General features: G+C 51.9%; 2 protein-coding genes across 13 annotated transcripts in view; both read left to right on the top strand.

Moving 5' to 3' along the window:
• Positions 1-1,712: 1,712 nt before the first annotated feature.
• Positions 1,713-14,118, top strand: QTRT1 (queuine tRNA-ribosyltransferase catalytic subunit 1). 2 transcript variants are annotated; one of them, XM_067733739.1, is made up of 10 exons: positions 1,715-1,994; positions 2,237-2,305; positions 2,401-2,539; positions 9,102-9,180; positions 9,319-9,434; positions 12,596-12,734; positions 12,968-13,043; positions 13,146-13,255; positions 13,343-13,430; positions 13,520-14,118. In XM_067733739.1, exons 1-10 carry the CDS (start codon positions 1,752-1,754, stop codon positions 13,670-13,672), a joined length of 1,212 nt encoding a protein of 403 aa, XP_067589840.1. In that variant the 5' UTR covers positions 1,715-1,751; the 3' UTR covers positions 13,673-14,118. The 2 variants fall into 2 exon arrangements, with proteins under 2 accessions (XP_067589841.1, XP_067589840.1); XM_067733740.1 differs by lacking the exons at positions 12,968-13,043; positions 13,146-13,255 and having other exon boundaries at positions 1,713-1,994.
• A 2,184-nt stretch (positions 14,119-16,302) lies between these two features.
• DNM2 (dynamin 2) overlaps positions 16,303-27,588 on the top strand; it is a 92,756-nt gene continuing 81,470 nt past the window's right edge. For 4 of the 11 annotated variants that reach the window (XM_067733732.1, XM_067733726.1, XM_067733728.1 and 1 more), the window contains exon 1: positions 16,305-16,609. In XM_067733732.1, coding sequence (XP_067589833.1) covers positions 16,449-16,609 — 161 coding nt within the window. In that variant the 5' untranslated portion in view covers positions 16,305-16,448. Of the gene's footprint in view, positions 16,610-27,588 lie in introns of all 11 variants that reach the window. The other 7 variants (XM_067733733.1, XM_067733729.1, XM_067733722.1 and 4 more) reach the window with 3 other exon arrangements.

Genomic DNA, 27,588 nt, shown 5'->3' with positions numbered 1-27,588 from the left:
CTGAGCCTGCGCGTCCGGAGCCTGTGCTCTGCAACGGGAGAGGCCACAACAGTGAGAGGCCCGCGTACCGCAAAAAAAAAAAAAAAAAAAAAAAAAAAAAGAATACCATGACCAAGCTGGATTTATTTCAGGAATGGAAATAAAATGTATATAATAAATTAGAAAGTAAATATTATATGATTGGACTTTCTTTTCTTTTCATTGTTTTTTTTTTTTTTGGCCCCCTCCAAATCACAGCCTGGCCAGTAGTGACACTAATCTCTCCAAACCTTTAGGCCTTTTTTAAGTTCAGTCCCAGAGGTGGAGGGCATGAGCTGGTACTACTGAGAAGGGGAAGACGGAGGTAGGTAGGCAAGCTTGGGAGGACAATCATGAATTCTGCTTTAGACATGTGGAGTTTGGATGTCTACAGATGCCCACTGGGGGTGTCAAGGAGGCATCTCTCAAGAGGAGATGGGAGTTCAGGAGAGAAGACTATGCTGAGAATAAAAATTTGGGTATTGTCAATGTATAGAGGGTTTTTTAAAAAAATTAATTTGTTTATCTTATTCATTTATTTTTGGCTGCTTTGCCTCTTCATTGATGCACACTGCAGTTCTCTCTAGTTACAACGAGCGGGGGCTACTCTTCGTTGTGGTACAAGGGCTTCTCATTGCGGTGGCTTCTCTTATTGCAGAGCACAAGGCTCTAGGCGCGCAGGCTTCAGTAGTTGTGGCTCGCGGGCTCCAGAGTGCAGGCTCAGTAGTTGCGGTGCACGGACTTAGTTACTCCGTGGCATGTGGGATCTTCCCAGACCAGTGCTGGAACCTGTGTCCCCTGCATTGGCAGGCAGATTCTTAACCACTGCACCACCGGGGAAGTCCTGTATAGAGGTTTTTAAAAGCATCATATCAATTACAGGATATGTGATATACAGTCATCGGTGGTGGAGGGTTTTTAAGATTGGGGGAGTCAGGAGCAACTGACGGTGAAAATATGAGCCAGTGTGGGAATATCAGATGAGTGTTGCTGACAATGGCAATAGCAAGTTCAAAGGCTCTGAGGTGGGCTTCATTGGTGGGCGCTTTCCAGACGTGGACTCAGTGAGGACTCCACCACACTGAGAAACTGGTAGCATTAGCCCAAGGCTTCTAGGTCAGGCTCTTGCTGAGATCAGCCGGGCTTTCGGCGGGTGGTCCCGAAAGGAAGGCTTCTGGGGCAAACGCGCCCTCTGCTGGCCAGGTCAGATATCAGCTCCATTTCCAACCATAAGATTATTAAAGTATTAATATATATCTATACTGTTATTATTATTATTAGTGGGTTAGGACCCAGGTTGTATCCCTGGTCGGGGAACTAGGATCCCGCAAGCTGAGAGGGGCGGCCAAAAAAAAAATTGACAAAAGATTACGTCAGGCACTGTGTAAAAATCTATATACATCCATCCTGTCATTCAGTATTCGCAACGTCCCTATGTCTAGATACTATTATTCGGCCCATTTGATGGAAGATAAAATTATAGCTAGAGAGGCTTTTACTTCGAGGAATTGGCAGGAACGGGCCTCCAAACCAAGACAATTTTAATGTTTCGCAGCAGTGTGCTGCCTGTGGGAACTAACTGGGCGCAGCGCAGAGACAAGCTCGCAGACGTCCGTTTCCATGGTTCATCTGACGCTCTCCCTAAGCTTCGGCCCGCGTCGCGCGCCACGTGACCTCAGCCAACATGGCGCCGCCCAGGGTGTTCCACGGACCACGTGGTTCCGGCAGGCAAGATGGCGGCAGTTGTCAGCCCGACGTCCCTGGAGTCGGCTCCGCGCATCATGAGACTGGTGGCCGAGTGTAGCCGCTCTAGGGCCCGGGCAGGGGAGCTGCGGCTGCCACATGGGCCGGTGGCTACTCCAGTGTTCATGCCAGTGGGCACGCAGGCCACCATGAAGGGCATCACGGCCGAGCAACTGGACGCGTTGGGCTGCCGCATCTGCCTGGGCAACACCTACCATTTGGGTCTGAGGCCGGTGGGTGGGCTGTGCCCCGGGCTGGGCGGCGGTGAAGCGTGGGGGAGCCCAGGAGATTCCCTAGACCCGGGCACGCCTCCTAAACTCTATCGACAAAACGCATATCGAGAGTCCCGGATGGCTCAGGCCTTGTGCTGGGCGTGAGGAACCAGCGAGGATGGAAGTTGGCCAACCCTGTCGCCCCAATATGAGCCCCAAGGGTTGCCCTCACCCCTAGCCTGACCCTTCTTCCCCCACCCCAGGGCCCTGAGCTGATCCAGAAAGCCCGCGGTCTCCACGGCTTTATGAATTGGCCGCACAACCTGCTGACGGTAAGGCGGGGTCAGCGCCGGGATCCGAGAGCCCTCCTTGGGCGTGGATATTCCCAGTCCCGTTCTTGTCAGCCCTGCGGTGGGGTTTCCCTCAGGACAGCGGCGGCTTCCAGATGGTGTCCCTGGTGTCCCTGTCCGAAGTGACGGAGGAGGGCGTCCGCTTCCGCTCCCCTTACGATGGTGACGAGACCCTTCTGAGCCCCGAGAGATCCGTGGAGATCCAGAACGCGCTGGGTGAGCGGATACCGGGGAGCCGCCCCTTCCCCTGCCTTTCGGAGGTGGAGGTGAGGCGGGCCTGCTCTTTTCGTGCTGCTCGGCTTTGGGCAAGTCACTCCCCCTCCCTGAGCCTCACCTGAGGGGATAGTTCACAAAAATGACGATGTAATGTCAGTAAATCTCTTATCACAATGCCTGACATGTATTAGTAGCTTTTCGTATTATCTTTCTTGTTACTGTTTCTCTTAAATAGTAAATTAGCTGAGCAAAGATATGTTGAAATAATGGGGGCAACAAGGGAGGTATCGGGGAGGCTTTAGACCCCTCCCATCTCCATCAATATCCCCTATTCCTTGATAAGGACAATTAACATTTCTCAATCTCATAAAGTGCTATGGAAACAGGTTCAAAACTTCCCATCTTCCAAACAGACTGGTGCTTTTAGACCCCTCTATGTACAGATTCTGTGGCTTCTGCTTATAGCAATGGGCCTGGGTGCTGGTGCCGTACCATCCGTGGAACTTACAGTCCAAAAGGGAGACAGGCATTGGTGAAAACATCTTAATTAGAAAGGCAGAAAAAAGAGAAAAAAACACCCCAAAAAAACAGTGCAGGTAGAGTGCATTGTATATTTCCATTTGTATTGGGGAAAAAAAACCCAAATCCCAAACACATGATTTGCTTACGGTATCTCAGGAAAGAAAAATAAGAAACTAGTATAGGTTCTCGGAGGGAAGGGAACTGAAGAGCTGGGTAGACAGGGAGCATTTAAATTCTTTTCCTTTTTAAAAAATTGGGATATAATTGACATGCAATAAACCGCACATATTTAAAGTGTACCCTCTGGTACGTTTTGACACATGTATACACCCATGAAACCTTCACCATAATCAAGATAGTGAACACGTCCATCACCCCTAAAGGGTTACTTGTGCCCCTTTGTAATCCTTCCCTTGGTGGGCAAGAGACTTTTCACCAAATATCCTGTTGTATTTTTTTAAATTGGGGGTGCATTTAACATTTTGAATAATTATATATTATTATTAAAATAAGTTATTAGGGAATTCCCTGGTGGTCCAGTGGTTAGGACTCTGTGCTTCCACTGCAGGGGGCACGGGTTCGATCCCTGGTCAGGGAACTAAGATCCTGCAAGTCACATGGTGCAGCCAAAAAAAAAAAAAAAATTTGTTTTAAAGGCACAAATAGATATAAGGTTGGGACCCTGACTGTGAAGGCCAAGTACATGGGACTTTTGGCATGATTCAGTCTGTAGGCTCAGGGAATGTTGCCCTAGGCCTAAAACCTATATGGATGAGGAGGAATAAACTAGATGTCCAAAGGGGCGAAGTATGTTCTGGAAAGAGGAAGCAACCAGTGCAAAGGACCTGAAGCAGGACCAAGACTGGCATGGCTGGAGCTGAGTGGGTTAGGGGGAGTGTGTGTGTGTGTGTGTGTGTGTGTGTGTGTGTGTGTGTGTGTGTGTGTGTGTGTGTGTGTGTAGGGTGAGGACAGGGAGGTGTTGGGGACAGGTCCTACAGGACCTTGTGAGTTTTGGTTTGTCCTTTAAAGAAAAAACTTGAACAAGAAAACATTTTGTATATATTTCTTTTTTTTTTTTTTTTTTTTTTTGCGGTACACGGGCCTCTCCCGTTGCGGACACACAGGCTCAGCGGCCATGGCTCACGGACCCAGCCGCTCCGCGGCATGTGGGATCTTCCCGGACCGGGGCACAAACCCGTATCCCCTGCATCGGCAGGCGGACTCTCAACCACTGCGCCACCAAAGAAGCCCTGTATATATTTCTATATAAAGATGTGTGCAGGAAACAGTGGTCTTCCCATGCCTATATTCTATCCATCTCTTTCACAAGTCACCACTGTTTCTAGTTTCTTATGTATTCTTCCAGAGTTTATGTAAATACAAGCAAGTTCAAATCTATTCTTATTTTTTCCATGATGAGAGCATGCTATTTATGGCACATTCTTCTGTACCTTGCATTTTTATTAATTTTGGAAAATTTCAAGTGTATACCAAAATAGACACAACCCCATTGACCTGTCACCCAGCTTCAACAATCACCAGGTCACAGCCATTATGTTTCATTAGTATCATAGCCCACTTTGCTTCTCCCATGTTATTTTCTGTGGGAATTTGCCTAAGATTGGTGTTACGTTTCATAGAATTGTCCAGTAAATCCCCCTGGGCCTGGAGTTTTGTTGTGGTAAGGTTTTTAATGATGAATTCGATTTATTTGATGAATTCGATTATAATGATGAATTCGATTATTTATTTTGATTTGGCTATTCAGATTTTGTGTTTCATTTTGGGTCAGATTTGATAAGTTGGATTTTTCAAGGAATTTGGCCATTCCTTGAACTTTATTTCAACTTTCTTGGCATAAAGTTGATCATTAATATTCTCTTATTAACCTCTTAATGTTATAGTGCCTGTAGTGATGTCTCCTTTTTCATTCCTGATGTTAAAAACTTGTGATCTCTTCTTTCTTGGTGTCTGTTAGGGGTTTATTGATTTCGAGTTTGTTGATCTTTTCCAAAAACCAACTTCTGGCTTATTCATTTTCTTCATTTGTTGGTTTTCTGTTTTGTTGACTTCTTTGTTTTTTTTTTTTAAATGGCTTTATTGAGATATGATATACAGACAATTCACCCATTTAAAATGTACAGGTTGGGACTTCCCTGGAAGTCCAGTGGTTAAGACTCCATGCTACCAATGCAGTGGGCACAGGTGTGATCCCTGGTCGGGGAACTAAGATCCCACATGCTGCACAGTGCGGCCAAAGATAAAAAAAAAGAAGATCAAAAATAAATAAATAAATAAATATAAAATGTACAGTTCAGTGGTTTTCAGTGTATTCACAGAGTTGTACAACCATCACCACAATCTAATTTCAGAACACTTTTATCACCCCAAAAAGAAATCTTGTATCCATTATCAATCACTCCCTATTCCTCCCTCCTCCAGTCCTATGTAATCTACTTTCTGTCTCTATAGATTCGTGTATTCTAGACATTTTATGTAAATGAAATCATACAATAGGAGGTCTTTGTGAATGGCTTCTTTTACTTAACATAATGTTTTTCAGGTTCAGCTATATTGTAGTATGCATCAGTACTTTATTCCTTTTTATAGCCAAATAACATACTAGTTAATAGAAATGCTTCATTGATTTCATTTTATTTTTTGATAGTTGCAATCTTATGTATCTTGTTTATTTTTAAATTTTTCGCTAGTTTTGCATTGGTTTTCTTTTTCTAGCTTCTTAGTCTCCGTAGATCATCTGTATTATATCAAACCGAATCTCAGACGTCCTACCACTTCACCTCTAAGTATTTTAATTTTTATCTCCAAAACATAGTTTTTTTAAAAAATTTATTTATTATTTTTGGCTGTGTTGGGTTTTCGTTGCTGTGCACGGCTTTCTCTAGTTGCGGTGAGCGTGGGCTACTCTTCGTTGCAGTGCACAGGCTTCTCATTGCAGTGGCTTCTCTTGTTGCGGAGCACGGGCTCTAGGCACGCAGGCTTCAGTAGTTGTGGCTCATGGGCTTTAGTAGTTGTGCCTCGCGGGCTAGAGCGCAGGCTCAGTAGTTGCAGCACACGGGCTTAGTTGATCCACGGCATGTGGGATCTTCTTTGACCAGGGCTCGAACCCGTGTCCCCTGCATTGGCAGGTGGATTCTTAACCACTGCACCACGAGGGAAGACCCATAGTTTCTTTTTTTTTTTTTTAAACATAATCACAATACCACCATCCCACCTACAAACAATTAACAATAATTCATTAACATCATCAAATATCTGGCCAGTGTTCAACGTTCCAGTCATTTCATAAATGTCAGTTTTTCTTACAGTGTGTTTACTTCAGGATCCAAATAATGTGCAGATACTGCAGTTGTTTGAAAGATCTCTTGTCTTTTTTAATATATTATATATATTACATATCATATAGTTCTGCCTTCCAATTCCATTTTTTTTTTTTAGCAATTTGCTTTTTCTTTTTACTTCTTTTTTTTTCATTAAATTTTTTTTTTTTTTTTGGCCGAGCCGAGCAGCTTGTGGGATCTTAGTTCCCCAACCAGGGATGGAATCCGTGCCCCCTGCAGTGGAAGCCCAGAGTCGTAATGATTGGACTGCCAGGGGATGCCCCAGCAATTTGCTTCTTCTTTTTTTAAAAAAGATTTATTTATTTATTTATTTATTGTGGCTGTGTCGGGTCTTAGTTGTGGCACGCAGGATCTTTCGTTGAGGCGCACGGGCTTCTCTATAGTTGTGGTGCACGGGTTCCAGAGCGTGTGGGTTCAGTAGTTGCAGTACACAGGCTCTCTAGTTGTGGTGCGTTGGCTCAGTAGTTGTGGTGCATGGGCTTAGTTGCCCCGCGGCATGTGGGATCTTAGTTCCCTGACCAGGGATCGAACCCACGTCCCCTGAATTGGAAGGCAGATTCTTAACCACTGGACCACCAGGGAAGTCCCAGCAATTTGCTTCTTGAAGAAACTGGTTCCTTTGCCCTATAGTGTTTCACCGGGTCTGAATTTTGCTGGTTGCATCCCCTGGGTGTCGTGTAATAGTTTTCCTCCACCCTCTAGATTTCCTGTAGGTTGGTACTTGGATCTAGAGGTTAGAGCCAGATTCAAGTCCTTCTTCCTTTTGGCAAGAAGTCTTCACAGTGTGTCTGTCCATCAGGGGGCATCTGATGTCTGCCTGTCTCTCCCAGTGAGCTGTCATGCTCCTCCCCAGGAACCATTATTAGGAATTGCAAACCGGTGATGTTCCAATTCTGTCATCCTTTCTTCATTTATTAGCCAGATTACTTCTGTAAAGAGAAACATTTCTCACCTACTCCTGGGAGAGCAAGCAGTTTAGTTCACACAGGAAGAGTGGGATTCATTCTTTTCCCTCATTTACTAGTTTTTATGGGTTGATTATGTAGCATCTTCTAGCAATGATAAACTAATGTTTAGTTTTTTAGGATCTCCATGCACTCATGGGTTTAAATGTATTTGATACATTTCAATCAATTGCAGTTAAAATCCTTATTGCTTCTCAAATCGCCCCATCTTTGGCTAGTGTGGTACACTGTGCTTTTTTCCTATAATGATACATCTTGGCAATATTTCCTTGTGATTTCTAACCTATAAGTCCACAGTCTCTAATCTGAAATTCTTGTGGCCAGATAGGTGTCAGAATTCAGAATTCTCACATTTTAGAAAGATAATAAAGGGTAATACCATTTATTACACAGTACCTCAATTGGGTCTGGGGCAGTACCCTGTGGTATTACACTTCACTTTTTTTTTGTTTTTTTCGGTACGCGGGCCTCTCACTCTCGTGGCCTCTCCCGTTGCGGAGCACAGACTCCAGATGCGCAGGCTCAGCGGCCACGGCTCACGGGCCCAGCTGCTCCGCGGCATGTGGGATCCTCCCAGACCGGGGAACGAACCTGTGTCCCCTGCATCAGCAGGCGGACTCTCAACCACTGCGCCACCAGGGAAGCCCACTTCTTTTTTTTCAATTAAAAAAAATTGTGTTAAAATACACATAACATAAAATTTACCATCTTAACCATTTGTTTTTTCTTTTTTTTGGCTGCACTGTGCGGCATGCCGGATCTTAGTTCCCTGACCAGGGATCAAACCCATACCCCCTGCAGTGGAAGTGCAGAGTCTTAACCACTGGACTGCCAGGGAAGTCCCTACACTTCACATTTATTGCATTAACACTTATGAACCTTCACAGTAAATTAGGTTTTTAAAAAGATGACAACTATTGGGCTTCCCTGGTGGCGCAGGGGTTGAGAGTCCGCCTGCCGGTGCAGGGGACGCGGGTTCATGCCCCGGTCTGGGAGGATCCCGCGAGCCGCCGAGCAGCTGGGCCCGTGGGCCATAGCCGCTGGGCCTGTGCGTCCGGAGCCTGTGCTCCGCAGTGGGAGAGGCCACAGCGGTGAGAGGCCTGCGTACCGGAAAAAAAAAAAAAAAAAAAGATGACAACTGTCTCAGGTTTTGCTGCCAAATGAGGATGCCATAAGCATAAGAAAAATCCTATGATTTTGAGAAGTTTCTGGATTTTGGAATTGTGGGAAAGAACCTTCCATTAAGGCCTGGACCATGGTTTACTTAACTAGACCCCTGTGACACTTGGACTCCCATCTTGCTATTACCCAACACACTGTGAAGAATCACTTGCTACACACGTCATTTGGTTCTTGAAGGGTAAATCTGAAGAGGTGGGATTTTTTTTTTTGGCTGCACCGCACAGGTTGTGAGGTTTCAGTTCTCCGACCAGGGATTGAACCCGGGACCTCGGCAGTGAAAGCGCCGAGTCCTAACCACTGGACCGCCAGGGAATCCCCGAGGTGGGATTTTATTCTACAGTAGTGCCAGGGCAGGGTTTTAGCTGGTGGGTGGCAAGATCAGATGTGCATTTTGAAAAGCTTCCTCTGGTTGCTGTATAAGCAGATTGGGGGTTAACTGGGAGTCAGCAAGACCTGGAGAGGGACCTGGGGTCCAGCTTGTCCTCAACGTGGGGGCTTTCCCAGTGACTGTGTTCCTGTCTCACTCTCCAGGCTCAGACATCATCATGCAGCTGGATGATGTGGTCAGCAGCACTGTGACAGGGCCACGTGTGGAAGAGGCCATGTACAGGTGTGTGTGTGTGTGTGTGTGTGTGTGTGTGTGTGTGTTCGGAGAGGGAGGGGGAGAGGGAGAGGATCCTGGTCCTGCAGCCTTGTCTCCCTACCCCTCACCAAGTCCCTATGGCTTACAACCAGGGTCCTCTTTCAGATCAATCCGCTGGCTGGACCGGTGCATTGCAGCCCATCAGCGGCCGGACAAACAGAACCTCTTCGCCATCATCCAGGGTGGGCTGGATGCGGATCTCCGGGCCACCTGCCTCGAAGGTAAAGCCATGTGCCAACAGGACCAGGGCTTTTCCATTGCAGAGAGCCCCACGTGGGCCTGGCATGCGATGGTGCTGAGAGAGTTGGCGGTTTTTTTGTTTTTGTTTTTGGCTGCACTGCGGCTTGTGGGATCTTAGTTCCCCAACCAGGGACTGAACCCAGGCCCTCGGCAGTGAAAGTGTGGAGTCCTAACCACTGGACCGCCAGGGAGTTCCCAAGAGTGATTATTATGTGTTGTTGTTTTTTTTTAATAGTTTCCTTGTTTTTTTTGATGTGGGTTGCTTTGTTTTTGTTTTATTTTTGTTTTTGTTTTTTTTGCGGTATGCGGGCCTCTCACTGTTGTGGCCTCTCCCGCTGCGGAGCCCAGGCTCCGGATGCGCAGGCTCAGCAGCCATGGCTCACGGGCCCAGCTGCTCCGCGGCATGTGGGATCTTCCTGGACCGGGGCACGAACCCGTGTCCCCTGCATCGGCAGGCGGACTCTCAACCACTGTGCCACCAGGGAAGCCCCTGATGTGGGTTGCTTTGAATTTTATTTTTTTCTGATGTTAACATTGCAACACCTATTTTTATTTATTATTTTTTCTCTCTTTTTAAATTTTTATTTATTTATTTTTCTGGTTGCATTGGGTCTTCATTGCTGCATGCAGGCTTTTCTCTAGTTGTGGCGTGCAAGGGCTACTTTTTGTTGCAGTGCATGCACTTCTCATTGCGGTGGCTTCTCTTGTTTCAGAGTACAGGCTCTAGGCGCGCAGGCTTCAGTAGTTGCAGCATGTGGGCTCAGTAGTTGGGGCGCGTGGGTTCAGTAGTTATGACTTGTGGGCTCTAGAGTGCAGGCTCAGTAGTTGTGCGGCACGGGCTTAGTTGCTCCGCGGCATGTGGGATCTTCCTGGACCAGGGATCGATCCCGTGTCTCCTGCATTGGCAGACAGATTCTTAACCACTCCGCCACAAGTGGTTGGACAAGAAGTCCAAGAGTGGTTATTAATTAACAAAAGAGCACTCTAGGTGGAAGGAACAGCTGAAGCAAAGGCCCTCAGGCAGCATGGAGCAGAGTGTGTTTGGAGAATAAAAATTCCAATAGCTATCAATTTTCGGGTGTTCACCAGGCACTATGCCAGACGCTGGTCATGGACTGACCCATTGAGGTTTCATAAAGATCCTGTAAGGTGGGAACTACCAGGTTCCCAAGGTTATAGGAGGGGAAACTGAGGCACAGAGCTGTTAAGTTACTTACGCCCAGCCACACAGCGTGCATGTTGCAGAGCTGGGATTTGAACCCAGACCTTGGGCTCTGGAACCTACAGCATTAACAGATACATGGAGCTGCTCCATCCCTGGGGAGTGAGACATGCAGTCAGTCAGGAGCAAGGGGTTGGGCCCGAGGCATTGTGCTGCTGGTGGAGGCCCTGGGACAGCACACCGAGGTGCTGGGGAGCTATGGAAGGCTGTTGAGTGGGAGAGTGGGAGAAAAATCTCAATGAGATAGGAAGCGTAAGGCCCATAGAGGAAGCTGGAGTAGTTGCCCAGGGGGAGGGTGACAGTGAGGCCTGAACCAAGACCGTGGTCATGGAGACAAAGTGGAGGCAGAGATGGGGGCTCAAAGGCAGTGAGGTGTCACGGACAAGACTCTGGGTTCTGGAGTCCACACAGCTGGATCCAACCCCCTGATCTGTTGCCTCATGGCTGTGCATCCTTAGGCTAGTGGTTTGGCCTCTCTGAGCCTCACTTTCTTCCTCTGTAAAATGGGAACATACTCCCAATGTCATGGGATCGAAGTGAGGAATAAATGGGAAAATTTGTTCAAGGTGTCCCACCTGCACCTGGCATCAGTGTATGCTGTTGTGAAGACTGTCCTGTTGTAATTCCTTTTGTCCTCAAACTGCCCACCACCCCCAGTCTCCACCCCCACCCCGGTCCAGTAAGTCTTTTTAATGGAGACCCACAGTCAGAAGTACATTTCGTGTCATGGCTCTGGATGCGTGCACATATATGAGAGTGGAAACCAAGGCTTCCTGAAGCATTTACCATTATACACGAGAGAGTCTTTGATACAATATTTTCTATTCTCATTTAAAAAAAAAAACAACAGCAACAACCCTGATCTCATCCCATCAAATCAAATTCATTTCTCAGCCACCTGCAGTTTGACAAGCACTGTCCCGGTGGTGCTTCTCAGTGCTCTGAGTCTCGCCTGCACCAGAACCCCCCAGGCTCTCCCTATGACTGGGTCAGAGTCTGGGGCCAGGACGGACCTGGGAAGCTGCATTTGAACAACTCATCCCCAGTTGGTTCTGCTGCTCACTCCGGCTTCAAAACCAAGCCCCAGACCAGGCCTGCTTTGTCAATGCTGTGGCCTCCCCCCTAGTTGAACTGGGCAGCTGGGGCCAGAAATAAGTCTTGGTTTTGAGGCTAGACCTGGGTTCGAATCCAGCCTCTGGCATATGTGGCCTGGGGCCAGTGGTTTAAGCTCTGCATGCCTCAACCACAGTGCAGATCTGCAGCTCCTGCCCTGCAATTCTGGAGCCTAATTGCCCACTTCTGTTTTTTCTTTTTCTGGTCTTACTGCGAGGCATGTGGGATCTTAGCTCCCTGACCAGGAATCGAACCTGCACCCCCCGCAGTGGAAGTGCAGATCCCTAACCACTGGACCGCCCAGGAATTCCCCTGCCCACTTCTAATATCCAAAACACGCAAGAATTTGCAATTCATTTGGTGGCAAGATCAGACTTACTGACCCCAGTTTGTTAGGAGTCTTTACACATTTTGTTGTCAAAATGTTACAGCGTTTGATGACAGGCTGTTCTTCAGCATGTAGGATGTTCACTGTTCTAAAACCTAGAAAATTTTGAAACACATCTGGCTTCATCTTAGGTTTCAGCTAAGGGAGTGTGGGCCCTGGGCCTCTCTCCTGAGGATTGAAGAAGAAGCCCTGACATGCAGCAGGCATTCTATAAACGGTAGCTGAGATCACCAGCAGCCCCCAGACACACATACACCACACATACACTCTCTCTCTCTCTCTCTGTCACATTTTCTTTTCCTGATGGCCTGTGGAGGTCTGGGCAGGGTCTGCCCTGAGGGTGAGGAGGAAGAAGAGGAGGAGACTGTGGCCTATTTCCTTTTTTCTGATCACCGCTGACCTTGCCTCTGCACCCCTAGAGATGACCAAGAGAGACGTGCCAGGCTTTGCCATCGGGGGCCTGAGCGGGGGTGAGAGCAAGGGCCAGTTCTGGAGGATGGTGGCGCTGAGCACCTCAAGGCTGCCTAAGGACAAGCCCCGATACCTGATGGGGGTCGGGTATGTGGAGGAGAGGGGAGATAGCCCTGCCTACGGGGAGGGGATTCCTGGGAACCCCTGCCTCTGGGGGTCGGGGAGGGGGAAGGACACAGCCCTGCTTGGGAGGGAACTGAGGAGGACATGGCCCTCTGCTGGGGGTGGTTCTGAGGGTGCCATTCTTGGGGATGGGGGCCCTGGGTATGTGACCAGGGCTTGAGGTTCTCTGCTCCCCTCCCCCACGGCCCCACCCCCAGCTATGCCACTGATCTGGTGGTCTGCGTGGCTCTCGGATGCGACATGTTTGACTGCGTCTTCCCCACACGGACAGCGGTGAGGCCCTTGGCAGGGGAGAGACCGGAGAGGGATTGCGGGGGCCAAGGAGGGGGGGAAGACCTGGTTGACCCACCTTCCCCTCCCCCTGTCCACCCCCAGCGCTTTGGCTCTGCCCTGGTGCCCACGGGGAACCTGCCGCTGAAGAAGAAACAGTATGAGAAAGACTTCCGCCCCATAGACCCAGAGTGTGCCTGTCCCACCTGCCAAAAGTAGGGGAGGATGGAGCCTGGGGGCAGGGGGAGGGCAGGGAGGGGGGCAGGACCCGGCACTGCTGACCCCCCTCCTTCTGTCCCCAGGCACAGCCGGGCCTTCCTGCACACACTGCTCCATAGCGACAACACCGCGGCCCTGCACCACCTCACTGTCCACAACATCGCCTATCAGGTGGGCCTGTAGCTGGGAGGGGTGAGGCAAGGGGGATGGGGGTCTCCCCTATGCTGGTGGCTGATTGCTGACCCCCCTCCCCACTGCAGCTGCGGCTGATGAGCGCTGTACGCGCCAGCATTGTGGAGAAGCGCTTCCCCGACTTCGTGAGGGACTTTATGGGCACCATGTATGGGGACCCCACCCTCTGTCCCTCCTGGGCCACTGAAGCCCTGGCCTCTGTGGGAATCACACTGGGATGACCCCGCTTGGGGGAGGGAGGGAGGGAGGGGATGGGAGATATTGAAGGATTTTTTTTTTTTTTCAATTATAACATAGAGTGTGTCCGTGTCTTCTTGGGGAGGTGGCCTGTCTAGGTTCCCTTCCTGGTCTGAGTGTCACTGGGGCCCATGTCACCCCCACCCCCAATTGATAATAACAACAAGTAACCATAGCAGCAGTTGTTATCTGGAAACTGAGCATGTAGGAAGTGCTCAGAGTGGGAGCTGCATTCCTTTCCTGTGGCTCAGGCCCCCCAGCCATCCTGGGGGTGGAGAAACAGGTCCAGAGAGGGGGAAGTCACTTGCCAAGGTCACCATCAAGGAAGAAGCACCTGGGCTCCAAAGCTCTGGTTCTTGACCTTGACTCTTCAGACTTAATCTAGTTGTCAGTAAACACAGTGATAATAACATGTGTGATCTAGAAGGTGCTTATACTGTGCCTGGCACTGTTCTAAATGGTCGTCAAGTGTATTTAATTCTTGCAGCTTTATGGTTCCCCATTTTACAGATGAGGAAACTGAGAAATGAAGTCACTTGGTCATTATCACCCAGCAAATAAACAGGCCTAGGATCTAATCCAGATATGGCCGATTACAGAGCTGGTGGTGCTCTTAGAAGCTACAGTTTTTTAAACTGAAAAAGTAACACTTGTAGGATCTACAATTCAAATATCATAATTATCAATTTGTGTATTCTTCCATAAATTTTCCATGTGTACATTTTTTCATGAATGTCAGCATCCTATACATGCAGTTCTGTACCTTGCTTTTTTCCCTTCTCTTAGTGTATCTCAAATTGTTTACACGTCAGTACACGAAAACTTCCTCAATCTTGTTTACAGATGCTGCATAGTATTTATTTAATGAGCTCTATGGATGAGCAGTTAGGGTGTTTCCAGGTTTCTGTGATCGTGGTCAAGGCTGCAGTGCCAAACATTGTCAGTCATTTTGCCTATCTCTGAGACTAATAGTTTTGGGTCATGGACCAGGCATATACCTTTGGCCACTCTGCCATCCTCCTACTCCTTCTTTCTCCATTCCCCTGTTACCACCCCGCTCTGTCAGACTACTTCCCCACCTCCTTTGCTGCTAGCTCCTTACTGGGCTGTCTCTCTGGCCTATGTATGCCCAGCATAATCAAATCATTTGTCTTAAAATTGTTCCACCTATTCCCGGCCTCTTTTACAAGTGGTCAAGAGTTCCCAGTTCCCAGAACCCCCAACGTTACCTGCAAAATAACGTGTTTTTTCCTGGGGAAAGGGTCTGTTGAGTTTCATCGGGTACTCGAAAAGATCCAGGGGCTTCCCTGGAAGAATCTGCCTGCCAATGCAGGGAACACGGTTCGAACCCTGGTCCGGGAAGATCCCACGTGCTGCGAAGCAACTAAGCAACTAACAACTACTGAGCCTGTGCTCTAGAGCCCGCCAGCCACAACTACTGAGCCCGCGTGCCACAACCACTGAAGCCCGCATGCCTAGAAGCCCATGTTCTGCAACAAGAGAAGCCACTGCAATGAGAAGCCCACGCACTGCAACGAAGAGTAGCCCCTGCTCGCTGCGACTAGAGAAAGCCCACACGCAGTGAAGACCCAACACAGACAAACATAAAAAATAAATAAATTTATTTTTAAATAAAAGATCCAAGATGCGTTGAAGTTCAAGAGGCAGGGGAACAACGTTGGAGCGTTAGCCGCATCAAGACAGGCGTGAGCGGAAGGTATTCCTAGGGGAGAGCACAGCGTTTGCAAGGGCATGGAGACGTCTTAATAGGAATGAAAGTGGGAGCCAGCGAGGCCGTGCTAGACTGCCTCTCCCTAGGAACCATTAACAGCCTGACTCTCACCTTCAAAGTGCATTGGGACCCCGCGCAGGGAGCTGATTTGCAAGCCCGGGCCCGAGACGCATTCTGGGACTTTTAGTTTTCTCTAGAGCCCAGAAACTCACAAGTGAGGATCGCCACTGCATCCTACCAGGAGGTGGCGCGCGTTGGCGAGTACTGCGGGCTTACCCTCTGCTCCGGAAGACTCCGGTAGACACGACAATCACAAGAACGGGAGGAGGTTCTTTGATGGACAGGTACAGTTTTCAATCAGAGTCAAGATTCGGAGGTTAAGTCCCACTCTCTTGATTTGTTGGCTGATGAAACGGGGTGATATTTATATAAACCAATGGGAAATTTTTAGGGAACTAGGTAGCGTCAAGTGACAGACCGTGGTTAAGAACCGATCCCTAGTATCATTGGCCAGCTTTGTTGACTGGCGATCTCCCTGCCAATAAGATTGGCGGATGTTCCTGCTATCCTGGAACTGCCCCTAATAGGCGGGGCCAAAATGCCTTTTCCCGAAACACCGCCTCCGGGCCTGGATAACTCGCTTCCCGCCGCTATTGGCTTCTAGCACAATAGCGACAGTTCTTTCGTCCAATGAGTCCGAGAGAAGGTCCCCAGGGGGAAGACTCATTTGGCCGTAGGCCCGTGCTTCGCTTTCATTGGCTTGTGTGCACGAGTGACAGCGCAGCCGACCAATCGGGGGTGGCGCGAGAGCTTTGGGTGCAGCCCCAGGGCCCGGGCGGGAGGTCGCTTGGGTCGGGTGTTGCCTGAGAACCGGATGAGGCGGCGACCGTGAGGCCGAGCCGGGAGCGGGCGTCGCGCCGAGGCCCGGGCGGGCGGGGAGCAACGGCCGCGGACGCCGCGGGGCCGCATCGTCGAGGGCCAGGGGCGGGCGGGGAGCGCTGGGCTCTCGGGCCGGGGCCGCCGGCGCCATGGGCAACCGCGGGATGGAAGAGCTGATCCCGCTGGTCAACAAGCTGCAGGATGCCTTCAGCTCCATCGGCCAGAGCTGCCACCTGGACCTGCCGCAGATCGCCGTGGTGGGCGGCCAGAGCGCCGGCAAGAGCTCGGTGCTCGAGAACTTCGTGGGCCGGTGAGCGAGCGGGGCGGCGACAGCGGGCAGGCGGCGGCCTAGGGCGCGGAGGGCGGACCGGGAATGGCGCGTCCTGCGCCGCCGGCGTAACTGCGGCGCTTGCGTGCCCGCGACGGGGACGGGGACAGGGAGGCGGGCCCTGTGGGACGCCCTGGGCGGAGGGCTCCCTGCCGGGGCTGGGGGGCGTGGGCCAGGAGGTGCGGTGAACCCCCGCCGACTCTCTGGCCCCCGGCTGTAGTGGGTGAATTATGCCATCTGGTTGTCTGTGGGTCAGGGATAGGTTCCCCTTCTCTGTCCGAAACCTGTCACCTAGATATCTATTGGGCCGATCCCTGCGGTCTGGCTGGCTGTTCATTTATCTGGAGCAGTTTCTGTCGTCTGGTTGGCTGTCTCTCTGTCCTGGATAGGTTTCCCCGCCGCCACCATTTGGCTATCCATCTGTCCAGTACCGCAGGGCAGCCCCCTGCTGCCTGGCTAGCTATCCAGAATGACCTGTCCTGTCTGGTTGCCCATCCGTGCCCTTCCCAGACTTTAACACTTAGCTATTCCTCTGTTGGGTTACCCAGCTGGCCTCTGCTGTCTGTCTGACTGGCTGGCTGGACCTAGGAGACCCTGTTGTCTGGCTCTCCTGGGCTGACTCTTCAACTTGGTGCCTGGTGAACGCTGGCTCCTCTCTTCCAAGTGGACCCTTTTGTCTGTCTGTCCTGGTGTCTGTCCTTCTCCTAATCTGCCTGTCAGTGCCCTAGCCGTCACCTCTGTGGCAGGGGGTGGTGGGAGCAAGCAGAGGAGAAGGGAGCTGAAGGATGAGACCTGAACTCCTTTCTATTGGAAGTAGGACCCCAGGGGGAACTTCCTCCAGGAGTCTCTCCTGGCCCATGTCAGGGTGCCTCCGGGGCCCTGGAACATAGGGTCCAAACCCCAAGCTAAAGCCTAAAAATTGGGGGCCCTCCTTGGATCCTGGGAAGGAACTTCTTGCCTGATCAGGTTGTGGTGGCAAGAGCTGGTATGCAGCCTTCCCTAGGCAGCCCTGAGAAGCCTCAGATTGCCCATCTGTCCAGTGGACAAATTCCACTCTCTGGGCTGTTTCCAGGATTCAGGAAGCTAATGGATGTGAATGGACCCTGTGGCCACTGAGGGCGGTTGGTTCTCCCCTCTCCCTTCCCCCACCTCTTGTCCTTCTGCCTCCCAGATGGGTGGCCACTTCTGCATTCTGGGAAGGACTCCATTTGTGACTGTGGCTGCCAAATAATAACGTCATAGTCATCATTATTATTATTGTTGTTATCAATGTTAAGAGATAATGTTCATCCAGCAGGCCCCAAGCTGAGTTGTTTCTTGGTTCAGCTCAGAAAAGACTTGCTATTTGCCCAAGGCCACCAGGCTGGCACTCAGTGGAGCCCAGCTGGGCACCCAGCCCCGCCCCTGCCTTCCCAGAGGCCTGGGATTTTGCTCCCAGCAGCACGAATTTCCTCCTTTGCTGCTTTGTCTCTGGTTCAATGCCCTCTGTCTACTGTGGCGGAAAGGTGTGTACTTGGGATCAGCGCGGCCTGGATTGAGCCTCGGGCTGGGCTGTGGGCCCCCTGCTTGGCCATATTCCCGTCTGCCCAGGCTTCCGGTGAGCGTCTGTAAAGCTCTGTCCATTTCACCTGCCTTGTGACCTCGCACAGATTGTTTGACCTCTTTGAGCCTTAGTTTCCCCTCTGAAAAATGGGGCGATGGACCCTCAACAAGACTGTTGCAAGGATGCAGTGACATGGTGTGTTGAAAGTGCTCACTTAGCATGGTGCCTGGCACACAGTAGGTGTACTTGGATGGGGCTGTTACTCCCCAGGCTGGTTCCTTACGTATCGACAACAAAGGCTAGTAAGAATTAAAAGTGCTCTGCAGTTACACACTGGACTTCATTTAAGCCTTATGAGACTGGCACTGCTGTGATCCCATTTTCTAGAGCAGAAAACTGAGGCTCAGAGAGCTGTGCATTCTTGCTCGAGGTTGTTCAGTGAGGGATTGAGGGCTCTGGGTTGGAGACCCCGGGTCTCTCTCCCATCCCCACCTCTTCTCGGGCCCCCTGCCCTTCACCTTTCCCTCCCACCCACCCTGGCATCTGGCAACGGCCAACTGCTATTGAGCTGGCTCCTGTGACGACCTCCTCCTAGAGCCTGCAGCGTGACGTCGGTCGTTAAGCGCATTAATTCAGGGCCCGAGAGCCAAAGCTGTAAAAAGGCCTCTCTTTGGGTATGGGGTGCTCAGACAGGAGCCAACTTCTTTTTATTTCTGGAGTGTGGGTAAGGCTTCTCAGCTACAAAGCCCTGCCATAGGGGGATGGCAGGCAGGCCTCGCTTTGAGTCCCACTGCCTGCTTCTTTTTGTGACTTTGGCTGAACTGTGCTGCAGCTGAAGACCCTTTTCCTCCCTTGCGCCCTGGACCCACACAGAGGGTTTCCCGGCTGGTTTCAAGGAACAAACAGGAGAGCATATCAAGCTCTGTGCCTTGGGGGCAGCACGGGCTGCTCTGTTTCCTTGCCTCCTCCTTGTGGCTTTTCTAAGAACTTGATCCGAGAGTGAGAATAGCCCAGATAGCCCAGCCCCGTACCAGGGGTTGCAGGTCCATGGCCACGGGGGCCGAAGCCTGCTTGCTCCGTCTTTTTTCTCACCAGCATGGAGTTTAAAATGTTTTGTTTTGTTTTTTATAAATTTATTTATTTTATTATTTTTGGCTGCGTTGGGTCTTCGTTGCTGCACGCGGGCTTTCTCTAGTTGCGGCGAGCGGGGGCTACTCTTCCTTGCCGTGCGCGGGCTTCTCACTGCAGTGGCTTCTCTAGTTGCAGAGCACGGGCTCTAGGCGCGTGGGCTTCTGTAGTTGTGACGCGCAGGCTTCAGTAGTTGTGGCTCATGGGATCTAGAGTGCAGGCTCAGTAGTTGTGGCGCACGGGCTTAGTTGCTCTGCGGCATGTGGGATCTTCCCGGACCAGGGCTCGAACCTGTGTCCCCTACGTTGACAGGCAGATTCTTAACCACTGCGCCACCAGGGGAGCCCTAAAATGTTTTGTTTTTAATTAGCTGTCAACATTTAAAAGTGAGATTTTGCATCAAAATCAGATTTTGGTCATGCTAGCAAAAACCCCAAAGATGTTTAGGGTTTAGTGGTGTAGAGCACAGGCTCTGGGCCCTAGGCCTGGCTCTAGCATGTTTGGCTGTGTGACTATGGCCCGATTCCTTTTCCGTAAAATGGGGTGATTACTAGGCCCTCTCTGCAGGACAGGGTGAGCTAACGTGTGTTGAGTGCATGGACCCTGTACCCGTGGCTGCTGCTGTTATAATCATCGTATTCTGGCCTCCCTGGGCCTGTGCCTGGCACCAACTGCCTGGGTCTCAGAAGCAGCAGCCACTGGCTGCCCCATCAGACTAGGAGTGGCCCCTTGAGCTGCCAGAGTCCCCACTACTCCCTAGTGCTTGCCCAGGCCCATTTCATATTTGTCCGGAGCCTCCTGGCCCCGGAAACCTTTAAGGTTAAGGCCCAGGGCTTGTCCTGCCCTGTACCAGCAGATAGACCTGTGGCCCTAAAGAGAGGGGAGGATGTGGCTCCCTGGTGACCCTTGTCATTTAGCCTCAGGGTCTGGCAAAGGGAAGGGCTGTAGAAATATTCCCTTGGGAAAAGAGCAGGAAGGGGAGGCAGAGGTTGAGGCCTCCAGCTTGGAGTCTCCCAGTCTTGGACTTGATCCTGTCAGTCTTTGTCTTCCGAGCCTCAGTTTCCCCGGCTGGGAAATGGGGCTCTTAACATTACCTCCTCATGGGCCCCATTCAGGCCACCAGGTTGGGTGTGTTTCACCTCCTAGGGCATTGAGGGTAGAGTGAGGATTAAATGAGTCTCGGAAGAGTGTCTGGTGTGAAAAAGCACTTAAAAGGTAAAAGGTCATGCATTTTTCATTCGTTCACTGAAAAGTGTTTTCTGAGCATGTTCACTCTGTGCCCGGTTCTGTTCTAGGGCTGCAGACACAGCCCTGAGCAAGATACCAAAGCCCCTGCCCTGGGGGAGCTGACCTTCCAGCAGGACGCAGATAAAGAAGAAACAAGGTAGAAGATAACCGTTTTATGGAAAAAAAAGAGATTATGGAGAGGGCAGGGGGAGGTTATAGGTTTAAAAGGAGGGTCAGGGAAGGCCTCCATGGGAAGGTGACATTTGAACAGAGACTTAAGGAGGTGAGGGAGGACCTGTGGAGATCTGTGGGAAGAGCGTCCCAGGCTGTGGGAACAGCCAGGGCAAAGGCCCTGAGGTGGGAGTGTGCCTGGAACACGGTATAGTGGGCGAGTGGGGGGAGGTGAGGTGAGGGGGGTACTGGGGTGGGGCGGGGTGCAGGCCACGTGGAGACTTGGAGGCCAGGGAGGGCCCTGGGTAGAGGGAGAGCTGCTGGTGGCACTGTTGTGATCCTTCTGGATCTGGTTCTGGGCAAGCTGAGGACTCTTGCCTTTGATGTGCAGCTCCGCCTCGGCGCTCTCAGTGAGTAGTGGCTGTGAGCACATGTAGGGCCCGGTGCCATTTTTCTTTTGACAAGAAGCAGCTACCCATGGACTCTACCGTTTCCAGCTGCGTTTCCATTTGGTCTCGGGTGATGGGTCCCTGCAGGGAGACGTAGCTGTATCATGGGGCCGCTGCGGGGCACACAGTGGGTACTGGATGAATGCGTGTCAGATGACCGTTGGCTCACGTCCCTGCCAGACTGAGGGGTGGGCACATGGCTTGCTCTTTGGGCTGGTTTGTCCCTTAACAGCTCTTCGGTGTTCAAATGACAGCTGCTGTTTCCATGGTCCTTCCTTTCAGGCAAAGCCGAAGGGCCTTTGCCTGTGTGATCTGTAGTACCCAGGCCAGCCGGAGCAGGCAGAGTCCAGAGGCACCTGTGGGAAGGTGGCATCCATCAGCTGAATGACCTCACTTCTTGGGCCTCAGTTTCTTTGTCTGGAAAGCGGGGTTCATGATGGTTCCTCTCTCCTGGGAGCGGGCTGAGCATTCGAATGAGCTAATCCTTGTGAAACATTAGACCTGTGCATTTTGTATAGCCCTGGGTCAGGACTCTGAAGATCAGTTGTTAATTTCTCTTTCCTTAAGGAAAAGGAATTCATGATTGTTAATATAAGTAACGCCTCATTTTAGCACAGACACTCATTGAGCACCTGTCAGTGTACTTTGAGCTCTGGGGATGCAGCTGGAACCAGCTGGTGAACCAGGTCCTGAAATGCTTGTGGGAGCCCGTTCCTGCTGTTTCTCAGTGGGAATGGTGACTGGCCGTGAGAGTTTTTTTATGCTCATTCAGCATATGATGGTGGGAAATTGGGAGCAAAAAAGGCCCAACAGTATCGAATTGACGAGACAATGTGTCCAGACAACCAACTACGAAATAACTACTCAGAGTGATCTAGAAGAGAATTGAATGACCCAGAAAGCCTGTGCAAGACCTGTTAGGGCCCAGACCAAATGGACGTGTGAGCCCATCTTATTCCAAACAGTTGTATTTTCATAGTAAAAAGCCTGGAAAAATGTACAGCTTCGAACCCCACATGTGGGTTGTCTCCCCACATAAGTCTTTATTCGTTTTGGCTCATTTGGGGATTATGTTTATAACCAGGAAGACAGATTTCTCCAGAGCTCAGCTCTGGGCTGCCCAAATGCTTTTCAGAGTTATTTGTCTGGGGATAATGGCCCTTGCTAGGTACACGGATTGAAATCCTCTGGTAAAAAGTCCAGTTCATTGTGGGTGAGGGCAGAGGATGGCCTCGTGGACAGTTCCAGATTTGGAGTTTTCAAAGGTAGTGCGGGCAGAAAACGCTGGGCATGGCATGGAACCCTGTGTCTCTCCGGTGTTTGCATTTGGTTCAGAGCCACATCTGCCAAGCTTTTGCCCGATTTGAATGAAAATGCCGAAATTACAGGCCCCTCAGCTGCAGAAAGAAATGGGGACGTCGGCTAACCCTTAATTTACTGGGGTTGCCAACCGCATACTGTAATTAAGCCCTTATTGTTAGAGCTTGGAAAAATGCAAGCCAATAATGAGATATTTGTAGTCCATTAGCCCCAATCCGAATAAAGAAAAAAATTACCCTGCCTCCGAGGCAAAATGGCACTAGAGAGAAAAGGCTCCTGCTTCCAGGTACATTGGGGTTCCTGTTAGTATTGGCAGTGAGGTCCCTGCTAGATGCTGGGGATTTTCCCCTTTGGAGTCACCCTCACCTTGAACAGGGAGCTGGGTGGCCCTTTCGGTTTCACCTGCTGCTGGATGTTTATAACACAGTAAGAGCTGATGTTTGTGGAGAGTCACTGTGTGTCGTGCCCCAGGGACTTATGTCTAAAATCTGACCACATGGTCCCAGCCGTCCTTGGGGGCAGATACTGCCCTTAGCATCCCTGCTTCACAGGTAGGGAAACTGAGGCCTCAGAGGTGGACTGGCTTGAAGTCACATAGGGAGGAGGGCAGGAGCGGGCCCTGAGCCGGGCCTGTCTCCTCCAGAGCCCACTGCCCGGGGATAGTGGGGTTGGGAAGGTGTGGCCATGGCTTTTGGCTGTCAGGTCAGTAGTGGACACTACGGTGCTTGTATCTGGGGCTGGGGCCGAGGTGACGGATGGAGCGATTTCTGGCTTTCCGGATCCTTGAGGTTAACTCTGTGCCTGACAGCATGCCGGGTGCTGGGGACCCAGTGGGGACTGAGATGGACAGAGGTCAGCAGAATGGTTAAATGAGCAGTGACATTCTGAAGATGGAGAAGTGCAGTGAAAACGATGGGGAGAGTGAGAGAGTGGCTGGGCAGGGGCTGCTTCAGACGGGGTGGTCAGGGCGGGCCTGCAATGGAGCCAGCCCCTTGCAGACCCCAGAGAAGGGTGTCCCAGGCAGAGGGCTCCACAGGTGCCCCCTTCAGATATGGAAAGGGACCTGAGTCGAAGGCAAGACCACTGGGCCCATGGGGGTCAGGAAACTGCCTGTCAGATGCCTATTTTTCCTAAGTTTTTGTTTGTGTTTGTTTTTTTTTTTTTTGCGGTACGCGGGCCTCTCACTGCTGTGGCCTCTCCCATTGCGGAGCACAGGCTCCGGACGCGCAGGCTCAGCGGCCATGGCTCACGGGCCCAGCCGCTCCGTGGCATGTGGGATCTTCCCGACCGGGGCACGAACCCGTGTCCCTTGCATCGGCAGGCGGACTCTCAACCACGGCGCCACCAGGGAAGCCCCCTAATTTTAATTATATAAGTAGAACACTGAAGACTGAGTTCTCCGAAAAAGGGAAACCATGACAGATGAGGAAGGATACATTGCCCATCCTGTCCCTTCCTTCCAGCTCCATGTGGAAGCACCATTGTCAGTTTGGCATATATCCTGTCAGAGCCCTCTCGTGTTTACGTACATATGGACACGCTGGTACCTATAGAAAATACACAGCACTATTCGGGGTTACTTCTTTTGGGGGTACATCTTCTTTCCAGAACTGGGACTACCCTGTTTATATTGTTCAGAAACTTGTTTTCCAACCACGCAGCACATCCTAGGGGTCCTGCTTCGTCGAAATGTTTGTAACTGCTGCTTGGAGCTTCCTGACCCTCCCAGAGCGGTAAGAATGGAGGTGGGGGGCCAGCAGGAGTCACTGCGGCTGTCCCAGTGAGAGAGGACAGTGCTGTCTCACGTGCTGCTTGCCAGGATCCATGCTGGGACCTGGGTACAAGGCGCCTCACCTACTTCGAGGCCAGTGCTTGATCTCCGTCTACTGACGAGGAAACTGAGTCGCAGAGGTTTGCCCAAGTGGCCAGACTTGAACCCAGAGCCTCGGCCTTCATGGGTGGCCCCCTTCCCCCAGGCCTGCTGGCCTGTACCTGAAGTAGCATCCTCACCCCTGGCTCCGTTGGATTTTCCAGCCTCCCTTTTCCCCTTGGCTCCAGCTTCACAGGGTCCAGTTTTCCCTCCCTCTGCACTGCATTTGTACCTCAGAAGTTTCTGGAACAAAGCCGGGTGTTGAGGAATAAGTGAAGCCCTTGTGGGGATTTTTGCAGTGCCCATTGGGGTGCCCGGTGCCACGGCTCAGCTGCTCGAGTTGCCTCCTCTGGTGGCGATTGGGGTGCGGCTCTGGTCTTTCTGTCACACTGAATGGACTTTCCATGCCCTTGACATACTCACCATGTGCTAGGCACTGAGTGCTGTCTGTACGTCCCTTCAGCTTGGCCCCATTTTACAGATGAGGCAGTTGAGGGGCAGAAATGGGGCAGGCGGTGGGGGTGAGGCTCTGAGCCCCATCCTTACCCACTTGTTCACTCTACCTGAGAGGCCCTAGAGGTCCTTCTCTGAGGAGGTACTTTCCAGTGAGAAGGGAGTGGAGGCATGTGGGAGACGGCGGCCCCATAGAGAGCCTTGGGGTGGGAATGGTGGTCAGGGAATGCTTCTTGGAGGAGGCAGTAGGTCTTTCTGTCTAGACGAGGACAGGCAGCAGCTGCCTGGAAGCACGTAGGTGACTGCTACACGAGGACCTTTGTGCCCATCCTGCCTGGCTGTGGGCCCCGGCTCGAGGCTCATGGCCTGTTACACAGGGTGCTTTCTTGTTGTCACGGCTGCATAGTACTCCATGGTGCAAAGCCACCTTTGTTTGTTCACCAGCCTCTTGGTGGTGATGGATGCTCAGGCTGTGTCTAGTCACCCGCTCCCAGGATTTGCACGTGGACATGGGACACCTGTGTAGAACACGTGTCTACACAGAGGAGGACATGGGGAGATGGATGGCCAGCAGTGGGTGTGTGGCCCTTCCCTCCCTGGGTGTGGAGGCCAGGATGCTGCCTGGCAGCTGTTCACCTGGGTTGAATGAGTGGACTTGGGATTGGCCAAAGAGTCCATCCCAGGGCTCCCACATCAGCGTGTCCTCGCCGCGCTTCACCCGTCCCGACCCCTTCCACGACCTGGACCAGTGCAGCTGCCTCTGCCCTGGTCCCCTGGCACCCGCCCTGCCTCCCCCACCGCCCACAGTGTCCACAGGGTACCTGTGAACACCTGAGTCTGGGCATGTCCCTCTTCTGCCCACCACGCTCTGCGGCCCCCACACTTGGGCTAAAAGTCCAAGTCCTCCACTGGCCCCCCAACACCCCCGCCCTCGCCTGCTCCCACTGCCCCCCAAGCTCATCCCGCCGGCCACACAGCCTCCTGGCCGCCCCTGAACCCCCCAGACTCACGCCTACTCGGGGCCTTTCTCTTCCTTCCTCCACATCTCCTCTTTGTCCAGAGTTCTCCACACCCTGCCCCTCTCTCCTTGGGTCCCTGCTCAAACCTCACCCCTCTGAGAGGCCGTCCCTGACCTACCCTGGTTCACACAGGGCCCTGGCACTCAGACCGCGTGCCTAGATGTGTTTTCTTCAGAGCTCATCTTAGGACCGGAAACTGTTTTGTGTGTTGTTTTCTCCCCACCCCGCGGACGGCAGGTCCACAAGGGCAGGGATCTTCGAGCGTTCCTCGCCATTCTGGCACAGGGTAGGAGCACGCATATTTGTTCCGTGAAGGTACCTTAAGACCAAACTTGGATTAATTTCACTGCACAGATGTTCACTGAGAAGGGGACCAGCGGACAGCCCTGTGACTTGCCTTTAGGGGCTCATAGCCCACCTGGGTTGTGTGGGACTGAGAATAGAAGAGGGTTTTGGGGTGCTCCAGGGGGGACAGAAGCAAGTGTATCCTTTTTATGGGGAGGGCTGTGATTTGCCCTTTGGGCACAGGGTAATAACAGTAACAGGCTAAGACCTCGGGGCCGGCCAGGCATGGCTGTCTCTCTGGACCGGCTTCCTGGCTGTGAGATGGGGCCGAGCAGGGCCCCCTCCCTGGGCTGAGGTGACTGAGGTCCTGCACAGCTTCCAGTGAGCCATCCCTTCCGACTCTTGCTTCTTGCCTGGGTACCAGGCAGCCACTCTATCTGGGCGCTCGCACACTCTCTCAACGGGGACCCGAGGTCTGAAGGCAGCTTCCCTCCCACCCCCCCCCCCCCCCCGCCCGAGGATACCCAAGTGCCTGCTTGGACCAAGAACCAAGGAAAGGAAGCTGCTGGGGTCATCGCTTCTGAGTCCTGGCAGCCCATTAGTGTCCGTCACGGGGAGATGCCCAGTGCCAGACCCCTCCCCAGACCAACTTGAAACTCCCAGGGGGATTCCAGTCAAATGCCACAGCATGGAGAACCATGCTCTGTTTGTTCTGGGAGACCTCCTTTGCCTAAACTTGAACCCGCTTGGATCACAGACCCATAGCGTGTGGACAGGTGGCCAGCAGAGCTGCCCAGGGCCCCGATGACACCCTGATGCCCAGACGGAGGAGGAGGACGAGGCACCCTGGAGACTCTGCCCCATGACACGTTTTCCCAGCCATAAGAGTCTCTAGGGACTGGCAGGCCAGCAGGCGAGCACAGTAGGCAGGAACAGTCCCAGCTGGGGTTACGTCTGCTTGCCGGGTGATACGCCCTGGCACAGCCAGGCCAGCCCTGGAGGAAGCCCCGGGGTGGGCTGGGGACACAGCCCCTACTGTCCCAGCCACGGGGCCTCTGTCTTCTGTGCTCATGGCCAGGATCCTTCTGGAGGGTCACAGCCTGCTTGCCTACAAGGCCCTCAGCAGGCCCTGCAGCCAGGGAGCCAGTGGCTTTGAGGATGATACGCTCAGAGTTGTTCTTTTCTGGCTGGTGGGGCGATGGAGTCCCAGGGATCTATAAGTCAAGATCAGGGGCCTGTGACCGGGGGCTGTGAGCCGCCCACTCAGCTTGAGAGAGGCTGCCTGTGGTTTGGGCTGACACGTCTCCTCATCTTGCGACACTTCCCCTCGTCTAGGCGGAAGCCATTCAGGAGGAAGCCCGGCTCCAGCGGCCTCTGCCCTAGTGGCATCTCCCGGTGGCACCGCCTGGCACAGGTTGACAGCAAGCTCAGAGCAGGCCACTTTCTGAGGTGGGGAGGCCCCCACCTGCAATACGCTCCTGGCAAAAGGATGTCCT

The sequence above is a fragment of the Pseudorca crassidens genome, chromosome 3 (genome assembly GCF_039906515.1).
Source record: "Pseudorca crassidens isolate mPseCra1 chromosome 3, mPseCra1.hap1, whole genome shotgun sequence".
In the NCBI taxonomy this organism is placed as follows: domain Eukaryota; kingdom Metazoa; phylum Chordata; class Mammalia; order Artiodactyla; family Delphinidae; genus Pseudorca; species Pseudorca crassidens.
Note: the sequence above shows the minus strand (reverse complement) of the source record. Positions and strands in the feature narration are given on the sequence as shown.

Excerpts from the sequence above, each read along its gene's own strand:
- QTRT1 (XM_067733739.1), top strand. The coding sequence starts at position 1,752 with ATGGCGGCAGTTGTCAGCCCGACGTCCCTGGAGTCGGCTCCGCGCATC. Across the intron at positions 2,306-2,400 it reads GGCCGCACAACCTGCTGACG|GACAGCGGCGGCTTCCAGAT; the intron begins GTAAGGCGGGGT and ends GGTTTCCCTCAG. Across the intron at positions 12,735-12,967 it reads CGATACCTGATGGGGGTCGG|CTATGCCACTGATCTGGTGG; the intron begins GTATGTGGAGGA and ends CCCCACCCCCAG.